This window comes from Labeo rohita, chromosome 16, assembly GCF_022985175.1.
Source record: "Labeo rohita strain BAU-BD-2019 chromosome 16, IGBB_LRoh.1.0, whole genome shotgun sequence".
In the NCBI taxonomy this organism is placed as follows: Eukaryota; Metazoa; Chordata; class Actinopteri; order Cypriniformes; family Cyprinidae; genus Labeo; species Labeo rohita.
In genome coordinates this window covers 1,074,409-1,089,062 of record NC_066884.1, presented here as the reverse complement: position 1 = coordinate 1,089,062, position 14,654 = coordinate 1,074,409, and the positions used below count along the sequence as shown (strand labels likewise).

At 28.5% G+C, this 14,654-nt stretch overlaps 1 protein-coding gene across 3 annotated transcripts in view; it reads right to left on the bottom strand.

The window, feature by feature from the left end:
- Positions 1-14,654, bottom strand: part of cdk14 (cyclin-dependent kinase 14) — a 230,623-nt gene that overhangs the window by 172,642 nt on the left and 43,327 nt on the right. For all 3 annotated transcript variants that reach the window (XM_051132266.1, XM_051132268.1, XM_051132269.1), the window contains 4 exons: positions 10,990-11,235; positions 6,886-6,980; positions 2,710-2,789; positions 350-444 (listed from right to left, as the gene is read on the bottom strand). In XM_051132266.1, the coding sequence (XP_050988223.1) occupies positions 350-444; positions 2,710-2,789; positions 6,886-6,980; positions 10,990-11,235 (516 nt within the window). The remainder of the gene's footprint in view (positions 1-349; positions 445-2,709; positions 2,790-6,885; positions 6,981-10,989; positions 11,236-14,654) is intronic.

The following is a 14,654-nucleotide window of genomic DNA, read 5'->3' as shown; positions in this document are numbered from 1 at the left end:
ACAGTATAAATGACTGCTTGAATTATTCCTGCGCATTAATTGGCAGCTCTGATGCCTGCGGCTGCATCTCATTGCATCTCTGTATGGGGCCAGAGCTGCAGGACGGAGAGAGCGATCGGTTCGGGAAACAGGACTGAAACTTCAAAGCGCAAGAAAACCTTCAGGCTGGAGTAATGCTGACTAAAGCACATATAAAGCATCACAAACACGAGACACAGCGGCCCGTGATGCACAGAAATAGAAGACGGGACGTGAAAACACTCTGACATTTGAGAGTGGAGTTACAGAAAATGAAATGAATGAAACACTACTCGTACAGGAAGCAAAGCGGAGCAGGTCTGATACTCACCACATACTCAAAGACCAGCGTCAGGGTTTCCTTGGTGTGAATGATGTCGTGGAGCAGCACAATGTTGGAGTGTTTCAGGCCTTTCAGCAGAGACGCTGGACACAAACACAAATACAAACGCTTCATTAATACACTAATCAATGCCCACGACTTATACTTTTCTCATAAATCTGTGAGAAACACAGAGGAAACAGCTCTCTAAGCTTTCTGTCTATTATTTCAGCTAATGAGTTACACATGAACACTGCAATTAAAGCTAATCATCAATCCTCAGAAGTCAGTAGCAAAGCGCTGGTTTACATTGATGTTTTATGAGCGTGTTTGCCATGTTTCTCAGATCAATGCGTTTTTCTCTGCATTACAAAACAGAATTGCTGTAGAACACAGAAATCTCATCTCAGTTGAGTAGAAAAACACTCAGAACGGTTTAATTTACTACAAAGACGGAGCAAAACACTCAAAGTGCGTTTCATGAGGAACAGTAAACAGATTTGAAAGACTCTGGAAAATACGATTACTTTTTCAAGGGCAAAATGAAAGCTCAGATTGTGAGTAAAATGAAGGAATGATGTGCGTTACGTGGGTCAATCCTGCCGTCATATACATCATATAGGAAAATACTGAATATTCAATGAACTACATTTAATAAAATCATTTTTAAGATTTTTTGACTATATCGACATTTCACTTTCCATTCTGTTAGTCTTTTGTAAAAACACTTTAAATAACAAAAGCCAGTTCCTGTTGGAATCATCCAACAGGAAGTGACGTCATTCACCATATCTATAAATATCATTAATGGATTTGATCAACTTTATACTGACTGTCAATCCCTCACTAAATAATGATAATAATAATAATAATAACTATAACAATTATAAATAATAAAAAATAAACAAACATTATATATAATAATAATTAGGAAAAAGTAAATTAGAAAGTAAATATTCAAAAACATACAATAAACTGAAATAAAATATAATGCAATAAAACATTAAGTGAAATTTTTTTAGATTTTTATTTATTAACGTATTTTCACATCAAATTATTATTTTTATGAAATAAAGTAATTAAAACAGAAATTAAAATAAATTAAAAAAAAATTATTTGTTAATTTGTATGTATGGATTTTTTTAAATAAATAAAAAATAAATAAAATAAAAATAACAAAATACTTGACAGTATAAATTGCAACTGTGCACTTGCGGTATTAAAAAAACAAATTTTGGATATTCTCCTTCTATGTTTCATAAAAAAGCAAGACAGAAAATGAAACAGGGACAGAACAACATGATGTAATAATAATAATATTTTTAGAATTATAATAATTATAAATAATAAAAAAATAAACATTATAAATAATAATAATAACATTTAGAAAAATATAAAAAAGAAAGTAAATATTCAAAAATGTACAATAAAGTGAAGTAAAATTAAATGCAATAAAAAATTATTTTAGACTTATTTATTAATAATTTATTTAATTATTTTTAGGAATTAAAACAAAGTAATTAAAACATTGAATTGAGAATAAAACAATAACATTTATTTGTTAATTTGTATATATTAATTATTATTCATTTAATATTTTATTAAATAAAATTAAATAATTAAAATAAAATAAAAATAACAAAATACTTGACAGCATAAATCACTGTGCCCTTGCAGTAACATCCTCACTGAGCAATGACTAACTTTAGCTCTTTTCTCATTTGTTTGTCACTGATTAAGCTCAGAAACTTTTTTTATTATTTTACTTTTTAAGCAGATTTTTTATGCTTTTCTAGAAACACTGTCTTGAAGCTGAACACGAGCAGGTTGATTTTAAGCAGTGACTCATGCACTTGTTTGTTCAGCACAGTTTCGTAAGAGCAGGATGTTGCTCATGATCTGTTCTCACACTGAAAATCATTCTACACAAGAAACACATGCAATGTAACCTTCAATTTGTTCAAAATCAGATCTTAAAATCCTGCCTATGTAGTCAGCTCACTAGGAGTGTGAACAGAGCGTTTCGACGTTTCTCTCTCATTCCGCTCACGTTCTGCCGGCCTGAACATCTCCAGTAAATTGCTGAATTAGTTCAGTTTTCAAAGCGTTTTTCTGATCCGCACGGCCCCGGATGATCAGCCCAGGATCACGCAGATCAAAAACAGGCAGCGCAATTAAAATGCAGTGACAGCGCTGAAGGTGAGAGCAGAGAGATTCTCACGCGCTCACAATCTGCTGCGCTTCACTCACAACATCACAGCTTCAGCAGGAGCTTTCAGGTGCCAGACTTCAGCTTTAGTTTCTCTTTGTTATATGAAGGCCATGTTAAAACACATATATTAAAAATAATATGTGAAGAAAAGACTCACCCTCTCTGATGGCAGTGAACGGTGTTCCTTCTTCCTCCTGCAGACGAATCACTTTCAATGCAACCAGCTTCCCGTTCACCCTGCAAACACAACACCACATCAACAGGTCTGATATTCACCTGTATCACAGGACTGATCCATCAAAGCTAGTATTAAAAAGAATGCATTGTATAGACATCCCTGGAAATCAGACTCTGAGGTTATGGGTTCGATTTGCAAGAAATACATGAACTAATTAAAGTGTATACTTTAAATTGAAATGCAAGCCGCTTGAAGAGAAGAGGGTCTGCCAAATGCCAAAAAATAAATAAAGAAATACATAAAATAATAATAATAATTTAAATAAACAAATAAATAAATAAATAACATTGCAGCGTGAAAACACGTATTCAAAGATCCAAACTACACATAATATTATTTATATATTTAAATGTAATATATATAAATCACAATAATACAAATGTTTCACTCTAATATATGATGTATTTTTTAATGTATTTAAATCATTTTTCATACATTTTTTATACATTTTTTTGCATTTGGCAGAAAAGGCAAAATAAAATAAAATAAAATAAAATAAAATAAAAATGTATACTTTTGCAATACAACCACCTTTTGATAAGAGTGTCTGCCAAATGCCCCAAATATATATATATATATAAAATATATAAAAACAATACTAATAAATAAATACATAAAACACAAATAAATAAATAAATAAATTGCCATATAAAACCATATATTCAAAGATCCTAAGTATACATAATATTATTTACATATTTAATTGCAATATATATCATCATAATATGAATTTTTCTCTATAATTAATCTATTTAAATCATTTTTTATACATTTTTTTTGCATTTGTCAGAAAAGGCAACTTGCATAAATATATAAATGTACAAAAAAAACCTACATATCGTTCTGTCTAATTTATTTAATTATATATAATAATTATATATAATTTTTATATATAATTATATATAATAATTATATTTAATTTAACATCACAATTTGTTGTAACAGAATGATTTGAATCTAGTTTTATTTTAAAAGACTGATTAAACTGTTTATGAAGTTTTTATGATAAAGTTATATTAAATGACAAAACACAATTTAGAAAAATTAAAACAGATAACACAATTTGGAGAAATAAAATAAAAATGCATATACAATAAACTAAAGTATAATAAAATGCAATAAAGCATTAAATAAAATGAATATGTTCCAATATAATAAATATTTCAATAAAATAAAAATAATATATATGAAAATTATATAAATATTTTATATTAAAAAAAATACTGTATAAAATATAAATATTTTATTTAAATTATTTTAAATAAAATACAAAATTAAATGTGTAGCAATAAATCATTATTTATTATTTTACATTTTATGAATTGTTATATTTTAAAATTTTTATAAGCAAGGTTTTATTAATTAATTGTTTGAATGAGTTTTGATTATCATAATTTAATTAAAGTATTAAACCAGAATCCAGAAACACTACTGAAACAAAAAACACTGAATTTGAAACAAACAAACAAAAAAAAAAACAGCCCTGTATGTAATATGATTTTATCCAAATAACTATTTTCCAAGACTATTGTTTGACAGGAGGGACTGATGGTGTCATCAGGAAAAAAAAAAAAGTCATTTAAGAGGTGCTGCAAAACTATAACAAAACTGTTTTGTGTTTTTGTATAAAAGACAGTGATGGTTTGTGCCCAATGAGATCAGGAGCGTGTCTAAAGACAATAAAGCAGGTCAAGAGTGATTTACTGTGACTTTAAGTCAATGAAATGCAATTTGGAGGCAGTGGAGTGAATCTGAATGTGGAGGTCATAATAAACTTACACACAAATAACATCATTACTATGAAAAACACTGACAATAATGCACATTTCATTTCACGCTGGCTGGAATTTTATTTTCCAGATTTTAATTTATGAAAGTAATCATCTGCACGTGTGTGAAGGAGAAACAGGCGTTAAACGCTCCCAGCAGAAAGGATTTTATACAACACGCGTTGTTTCAGGCTCTGGCTTTTATTACAGCAATATGAAGAATGATTTCAGATTTCACATCATAATAATTATCTGCTGCTGTCTTTGCTTACAGTTCCGTTACTAAACGAGTCAAAGAACCCAGAGAAACACAGCAGGGTTTCTGTGGAGTTTAAGACCTTTTAAGTCCTGCACAAATAAAATTAATAGCGCAAGCAATTCCAGAACAAAACCCATACGATCTCAAAATAAATGAGGTGTCAAATTATTTCACTTAATTAAACAGGCTACATCTCACATTCAACAGAAAAGCAGGGACTGCAAGTTTAAATACTCGTGTAGACGTGTAATGACGTGTACTAATAAAATCTACATTGAATCTGTTAAATAATGTTCTTACTCTTTCTTTCCTGTGACAGGGCAATTCAGAGAGAAAATACAAGAGGTAATGTTGATTTAAATGCCATTTACTGTTTTTTGTAAAACCAAAATACCAATAATAGCCAGAGGGGAAAAAGATGTATGCATAATGAGGGATTTTTAATCATAAACAAGCCGGAAATACACAGAGAACTCCGATTTTGGAAACTCTATGTTGGGTCAAATATGGACTAAACCAACTGTGGGGTTAAATCTTTCAAATACATTTTTTACCCAACAGGTGGATTAGTCCATATTTGATCCAAAGTTGGATTAAAACAGCCCAGCACTTTTTTTGAGTGTACACTATACTTCCAGCTGCTCATTCACACAAACGAAAGAAATATGGGAACCAAATTATTAATAATAACAAAAAATGTATAATAAGGGGTTTTTATGATTTTTTTAAATGATTTTTTTCTCCATTTTTTTCTAAATTCTGAGTTTACATCTCAAGTATGATTTTTTTCTTCAATTGTTTTTTCTAAATTTTGAGTTTCTCTCACAATTATGATATTTTTTTTTTTTTTCTAAATTCTGAGTTTGTTTTCCTCCATATTTTTTTATGCTGAGTTTTTCTCTCACAATTATGATTCTTAAATTTTAAATTTTTTAGTGTCTCACAATTGTTTTTTTTCTCCAGTTGTTTTTGTTCTAAATTCTGAGTTTATATCTCACAATTATTATTTGTCTCCTTTTTTAAATTCTGAGTTTAAAATCATAACTGTGAGATATTTTTTCTCCATTTTTTTTAAATGTTGAGTTTCTCTCACAAGTATGATTTTTTTTTCTCCATTGCTTTTTTCTAAATTCTGAGTTTGTTTCACAATTACGATTTTTTCCTCCATTTTTTTTACTGTTGAGTTCGTCTCCCAAGTATGATTTTTTTTCTCAAGATTCTGAGTTTATCTCTCACAATTATGACTTTTCTCATTTTTTAAAATTCTGAGTTTGTCTCACAATTGTTTTTTTCCGCCAAATGTTTTTTTTTTCCTAAATTCTGAGTTTGTATCTCACAATTATGATTTTTTTTCTCCAATATTGTTTTTTAATGTTGAGTTTGTCTCACAAGTATGATTTTTTTTTCTCCAATTGTTTTTTCAAAATTTTGAGTTTATATTTCACAATTATGATTTTTCTCCTTTTTTTCTAAATTCTGAGTTTGTCTCACAATTATGATTTTTTTCTCCAACTGTTTTTTCTAAATTTTGAGTTTATATCTCACAATTATGATTTTTTTCATTTTAAATTCTGAGTTTGTCTCACAATTATTATTTTTCCCCAATGTTTTTTCACAATCATGATTTTTTTCCTCCGATTTTTTTAATGTTGAGTTTGTCTCACAAGCATGATTTTTTTTTCCTCAAAATTCTGAGATTATATCTCACAATTATGATTTTTATCCTTTTTTCCCCCCATATTCTCAGTTCGTCACACAAGTATGATTTTTTTTGTACTATTTTAGCAGCTCATTCACACAAACGAAAGAAATGTGGGAACCAAAATATCAATAATATCCAGAAAGATTTTTTTTTTTTTAAATCAATCATTTTTTTTTATATTTTTTTTACATCAAAGTTCTGTTTTACTTTATCCAAATTTTGTGCCTTCGGTTTAAATTTTTTTGGATTCTGTGTTTTATGATTTAATACAGCTTCATCAAAAAGTGATGAATTTGATCAAACCAAGTGTAAGATTTTTAAAGGCCCCATCGGGAGGTGTCTGTATGGAGAGGAGCTGAACTTACTTGCTCTTCCCTTTGTAGACGGTGGCGTAGGATCCCTCACCGAGCTTCTCTAGCTTCTCGTAAGAATCTGCCTTCCCGAACTTTGGGCTCGTGGGCTGAAACAGAACAGACAGAAACGTTTTTATTAGCGGATGATGCTGCAGCAGATGTGCGGTTGGTCAGGGATTCTGGGTCAGATCCAGGATTCATCCAGCAGGACGTCCCTGTATTAATGAGCCTGTGCTGTTTAACTGCAGTTGATTAATTGCTTCCTGTTAAACAGGAAATGTGCTCTGCAGGGTTTTACTGTGAGCGCTCTGAGTGCAGGTGAACTTCAGACTGACTCAATGGGTCTCATTCGTTGCATGAATTTGCGCATGAAATCTGTGAACGCATCAGAATTCATCAGTAACTTTCATAGCAAAATTTATTCTAAATGTACACAAAAATAATAACTGAAATCACCTGTATCAAAATAAATAACTTCCTAAAAAAATGAATAAAATCATTGAGTATAATTACAAATAATTCAAAAATAAAAAAACTTAGTACAAATGAAAAAAAAAAAAAAAAAAGTACAATTAAAATAAACCAATTGAAAAAAATCTAAAAAAAACAAAAACACAAAAAAAATTAAATTAAAGAGTAATAAAAACATAAAATAGTAAAATTAAAACAAATAATTAAAATAATAATAATAAAACATTTAAAAACACTTCCTTAAAATTAATAAGATAATGAAAATGAATGCATACATTATATAATACATTGTTTCTCAAATCAGCATCATACAATTATTTTTGAAGGATCATGTGACACTGAAGACTGGAGTAATGATGCTGAAAATTCAGATTTGATCACAGAAATCGATTACATTTTAACAGATGTTCACATAGAAGACAGCTATTTTAAATTATAGTAATATTTCACTATTTGTACTGTATTTTGTACAGTATGTTTATATTTTAACATACATCATAGACACCCATTTTAATTGTAGGAGGAAACTGGTTAAAGTTTTCATGCTATTTTCATCTTCATCAGAATATCACATTTTCTTACACCTGTATTACACTGGTGACTCAGTGAGAAGATGCTTTGCTTAATTATTCATGACTGCACATGTTGATTTCCTATGACACACTTCAGACTGTGAGATCACATACAGTAATTGGGAGACGCATTCTTAGATTGAAAGTGAATATTTTATGTTTTCGCTTTATAAAAGTTTCTGTGTAGCATAAATTGTTATCCACATATCCTGAGTCGAAACATAACAACGAAACCGAGTAACAAAAACGCCACAATTAACTACATGAAACATTACAGAAACACTAAAAAGTATGCCTTTATTAAAAAGTAAAAATAAATTTAAAAATCAATTAATAAAATAAAAATACTAAAAATTAATAAAATTATAATTTTAAAAAAGAGATAAAAAAATCTTACAGAAATGATTAGTCATTAAAAGTACAATTAAAATAAATAAAAACACTTAATAAAAAAAATATTGTAATATATATATATATATATATATATATATATATATATATATATATATATATATATATATATAAAAATCAAAAAAAAAAATACTAAAAAAATACTAAAATCATATAGTCATGTTAATATTTTACATTAGGGTTTTATTTTAAAATTATTTATTTTAATAGTACCTTATGGCTATTCATTTTAGTACATTTTTTGTATTTGGATTCTTTTTAATGTTAAAATACCTTTTATAATTTACAATAATTATGATTTTATTTGTTTAGGTTTTTTTTTTTTGTTTGTTTGTTTTGAGTGTTTTAATTAGATTTAGTATTTGAATTTATATTATGATTTTATTTGTTTTTAGTAAGTGTTTTATTTAGTTTTTTATTTATTTATTTTAATTATTCATTATGATTTTAGATGTTTTTAGTGTTTTATTTACATTTTTTTTTATTTTAAAAATCTTTTAATTTATAGTACGATTTTAATTGTCTTTAGTAAGTGTTTTATTTAGAATTTTATTTTACAATAATTGGTTTTAAGTTAATATTATGATTTTGATTTGTCTTTATTATGTTATTTTTTATTTTTTAAGCAGAGTAATATGTGTAGTAATATGCACTGAATGCGACTCAAATGCCTTCATGACGGACTGAAAAGCAAATTTACAGCATCAGTGATACTCCTGAAAACGCAGCGTTTCTTCAGTAATCAGGTTTGCAGCCTGACACCGATCCGCAGCCGCAGCGATCAGTGTGAAAGATTACCGGACTCTTCCCGGATAAGCACTTGCTCCGATGCGGCTGTAACCGCAAACCCTGCGCGCTTTATCAACACCAGACACCAGCTGTCTCTAAGAGACCGTCAGTAAACACATCCGCACTGATATCACCTCAGCACGCCCTTTATTATCCTGATTGAGGCGTTGGGAGTGCAGGGGCCCCGTGGAGAACAGGTTTGAGTGGATTTTCTAAATAAGAAGGTCTGTGGGCGGATAAGGAGAAGTGTGTTATGGGAAAGAGGTCAGGCTCTCTCTCCGCTCCTTCTATCTGGCCTTACGCTCATCCATTTTTCATCGGTGTGAATCAGCACGCTTTCTTCAAACTGGCCACCTTTAGTTTCCTCTCTCAGGTCAAACGTGCCTCGCTTTGGGAATTATATACTTCAGAAAGCACCTAGACTATTTTTTAAAATAAAATAGTCTAATTAAACTACCTAAAAACAAACAATTATTAAAATGTTGAATAAAATTAATTTTTAAATAATTAAATAAAAACGAATAAAATCAAAGTGTATGTAAAATAATTTAAAAAAGAAAAATCTAAATAAAAAACTCACTAAAATGAATAAAAACATTAAAAAGCAAGAACGAAATAAATATAAAAAATTTTTTTTAAAAAGTAAAATGAAAATCAATTTTAAAATCATTTAAATAAAAAAAAATCCTAAAATTAATAAAAATCGAGTATAATTGCAAATAAGTAAAAATGTTGAAAAAAAATCATTGTACAATTAAAGTAAAACAATAGAGAAAAAAAATTAAAAACTTCAAACTAAAAAAAATAAAATCAAAGAGTATGTACAATCATTTTAAAACAGAAAAATCTAAATTAAAAACTCACTAAAATGAATAAAAACATTAAAAAGTAAGAATAAAATAAATAAAAATAAATAAATAAATAAACATAAAATTATAATAAATACATTTTAAATTAAAAATTAAATAAAAACTTATACATAAGTAAAAAAGGAAGAAAAAAGTACTAAAAATTTAAAAGAAAAAAAATAATCGTACAATTAAAGTAAACCAACAGAGAATTTAAAAAAAAAAAAAAAAAAAAAAACAACTTAAAACTAAAAAAAAAAAAAAAAAAAAATTTAAAAAGTGTATGTAAAGCTATTAAAACAAACAAAAAAAAATAAAATCACTAAAATTATTAAAAAGAATAAAATAAATATTCGTAAAAAAAAAAAAAAAAATCCAAAAACACTTACTAAAAATGAAAAAAGTCAAATTATAATAAATAAATCTCAAAATAAAATTTCTATATAAAAACACTTGAATAAATTATTAAGTATAATTACAAATAAGTAAAAAAAAAAAAAAAAAAAATACTAAAAATGAAAAAAATAATAATCATAAATGTACAATAAAATAAACCAACTGAAAAAAACTAAATAAACTAAAAATCTTACAACTGTAAAATTAAATAAATTAATCAAATAATTAAAAAAATAATAATATTATTAAAAAAATCATAATGAAAAATCTGATAAAATAAATGATAATTTTAGAACAAATAAAACAAATCAGAATGAAACACATAAAAAGATTTGAGATTTTAATTGTATACCTGCATGTGAGCATTAATCAACATCAGAGAACCATAAACATGCAAATGTGTTCTTAAATTACTGAAATATTAACTTTAAAGTAACTAATTTAGTAAATAATTTAGGTCAAATAAGCAGCTAATGAAGCTCTCAAACAATATCTCCAAGCAAAACACATTTCAACCCTCTAATAGAGGTTTATAAATGAGCCGTATCAAGGACGATCAGAGTGTCAAATTAGGCATGCAGTCATAACTCACTCTATCATGAACTCTAATTAATGAGGAAGACACTTACGGAGCTGGGACTGGAGTGACGGCGGAGTTTGGGCGACTCTTTCCCGGAGGACGAGCTCTTGGCGTTGATGCAGGCGTTGTTCTCCGAATGCACGCGCTTCACCTGACCAGCCGGTTTCTCGAAGGGATCGAAGCCGCTCTGCGTCCGCTGCACACGCACCTTCCTGTCCTCAGGGATGGTGTCCAGGGGCTTGATGACCGAGTCGGATCCCTGGCAGCTGCGAGTGGACATCTTGGTGACACATATCTGAGGAGAACAACAAGAGAAGAACATCATCATCAGCACTGCAGAAACACTGGAGTTTTCCAGAAGGAATATGCTTAAAACAAGATGCATTTACTTGAGAAGCAAAACTATGTAAGGAAAGATCTTTTTTTTGTTTTGTTTTGTTTTTCCTGACAAATAGTTGTTGTTTTAAGCACAATTCTAATAAACTATAGTAAACTTGATCCTTAAAGACAACAATAAAAACAAAAACATTTGTCAGTGTGGCAGGAAAAATCATCATGCACTATTTATCTTGAAGTAAATCTCATTTTAAGCATCGTTGCCTTTTTTTTAAATGCAAAAACAAGATTAAAAAGAAGAAAATATTGTTTGCAGTGAAAAGGCAGCTAAAGATGAACTCTGATTGCTAAAGTCACATCCATGTTCATACAAATTTACAAGTCGGTTTTTCGCGGTGGTTTTGGGCGGTTCATATACTTTCAATCAGCAAATCTTAATAAAACACTTAAAAATTATTAAAATAATTTTAATAAAATAAATATTTGTACAATAAAAAAAACAAACACTTTAATTTGTTTAATAAATTAATTAAAATTAAGAGTCAAATTAAATATTTTTAAATTATTAAAAATCTAAATAAAATAATTACATTAAAATAAATGAAAAAAAAAAAAACACTTAATAAAATTTAAAATCAATGTAACAAAAATAAATTAATTTGTATAAAAAAAAACTAAAAACACACTAACAAATTAAACACTAAAAATCAATAAATTCATTTAAAAAATGCTCAAATCTAAATGAATTCTTGTTAAATTACAAAAAAAAAAAAAAATTGAACATTTTAATCATTAAATCATTAAAAAGTAAAATATATATTTAAAATACATCAAAATAAACCACTTGCTATTACATTAATAAAATCACTTAAATAAGTTTAAAACACTTGATGAATTAAAACATTAAAAAATTAAAATCAATAACTTTTAAAAACAATAAAACACTTCCTAAATATTAATAAAAAAATTGAAATATTAATTGTTGAATGACAAAAAAAAAAAAAAAACTAAAGGAACATTTTAATCATTAAATCATTAAAAAGCAAAAATAATATATTTTTAAAATACATTGAAATTAACAACTTACTATTAAATTAATAAAATCACTTTAAAATAATTTTAAAACACTTTAATTAAAACATTAAAAATTTAAAAATCAATATTTTTAAAAACTAAAAACACTTCCTAAAAATAAATAAAATCATTAAAAATGCAAAAATTTAAATGAATAATTGTTACATTACAAATAAATGCATAAATAAATAAAACACAAAATGGGAGATTTTAATCAATTAAATCATTAAAAAGTAAAAATAAAATATTTCTAATATAAAAATAAACCACTTAAATTAATAAAAATCACTTAATGAAAAAACACAAATTAATTAAACATTAAAAAATTACAATCAATAATTTCCTAAAAATTAATAAAATCCTTAAAAAAAAAATTAAATAAACAATTGTTCAATTATCAAAAAAAAACAAAAAGGATCATTTTTAATCATCAAATCATTAAAAAGAAAACATTTTTTTAAATGACACTGAAATAAACCACTTACTATTAAAATTTATAAAATCCCTTAGATTCCTATAAACCCCATAAAATTTAAAACCCTTTAATTAAATCATTAAAAAGGTCAAATTAAAAGAATTTTAAAATAAAAACATTTAATGAAAATTCATAAAATCATTAAAAAGTACAATTAAAATCAACAATTAAAAAAAAAAAAAAAAAAAAAACATACTGAAAATTAATTGCATCATTAAAAAGTAAAATTAAAATAAATAATTTTAAAAGTCAAAAACTGTGTCAGTGTGGCAAGAAAAAAAAATCATCATGCACAATTTTCCTTTGAGTAAATCTCATTTTAAGCATCCTGACCTTTTTTTAAGATGCAAAAACCAGATAAAAATCCTTTGCAGTGAAAAGACAAGTGAGCTCTGATCTGTAAAGTCACGCTCACATTTGTTCAAATCCACAAGCCAATCTGCTGGTTTTCTTGACAGTGGTTTCATGCAGTTCGCACTACCTGCAAGGCTCAGACTTTCATCTGTTCAGACATCGATTCAATGCTCTCAGCTGCTGTATTACAGCCTACGGTACATTTCCATCACACACACATACACACACACACACACACACAGAGGAGCATTAATCTAAAGCACACGCGTGAACCTACCGGCCACTCCATCGCCGCCGGACTGTCAGCAGCACAAAAGGCCCAGAGCAGCATGTCATGTCAGCGCGGCCCTCCGATTAAACATTCACGAGGAACGTCCCGCGAACCGCCTCTAACCACCTCAATATACAGCCGCCTGCGGTTCACTTACACAGGCCGAGTTTCACCAAACACACTTCAGTACGAGAGCCAGAACGACTGCAATACTTCAATACCTCTGTGACTAACAACTCTAAAACAACTCTGTGACACGAACAGTGCTAAACAAATGATTCAGCCACAGAATCGAGATGCTTTTGAAATGATACATTTGATACATTTTGATACATTTTATTTTTCAGGATTCTTTGATGACAAAGTTCAAAAGAACAGCATTTACTTGAAACAGAAATGTAACATTATAAATGTCTTTCCTGGCACTTTAGATCAATTTAATGCATCTATGATAAATAAAAGTACTCAAAAAAAGTGTAAACTTATAAAAAATGAGCTACAATTATAAACTACAAAAAAAACAAAGTTTCCTGTAATATAGAGTCTGAGAACATTCCAGATTAAAGCTGCTGTTAAACAGAAACTCTGAAGTGAAATGCCATGCAGATCCGGTCAAGATAAATGACATTTCTCTCTGTTTTTCTTCCCGTCCTGACAGGCCAGCATTTGAAACATGAACATGTAAGTGACCTTTTTCAAAGAGAACCGAAACAGAGGCTTCGGAGCAGAACTGAGCTGCCGTCACCATCTCTGAACTCATCGCTTCAGCGCAAAATCTTCTGAATATCAGCGACCCACGTTCGGCTCTTTGTGTTTTTATTCTGTTCTCAGACTGCAGACGGACTCCGCCCCCTGAGCTGTCAATCAGACTGCAGACAGACTCCGCCTCCCGCGCTGTCAATCTTGAGTGAGATGTAAATGTCGGCGAGTGTTTTTATTGTTCTAGACGCTCGAGACACAATGAGCTCTAATTGAGTCTCAATCATCCCGGTTGTTCATTCGCTCACAAACGCGCATCAGGATTGTTTCCATCACGATGCTTGTCATGTAAAACCGCAGATGTTTTCTCATTTCAGGTGTAATTCCCAGCACAACGTCCATATAAATACCAAATTGCATGATGAAGGGTTGATGAACATGAAATTTATGGAAATACTTCTTAATAAGCAAGTTTTAGTGACTGTATTTTTACAGTTTGAATGAA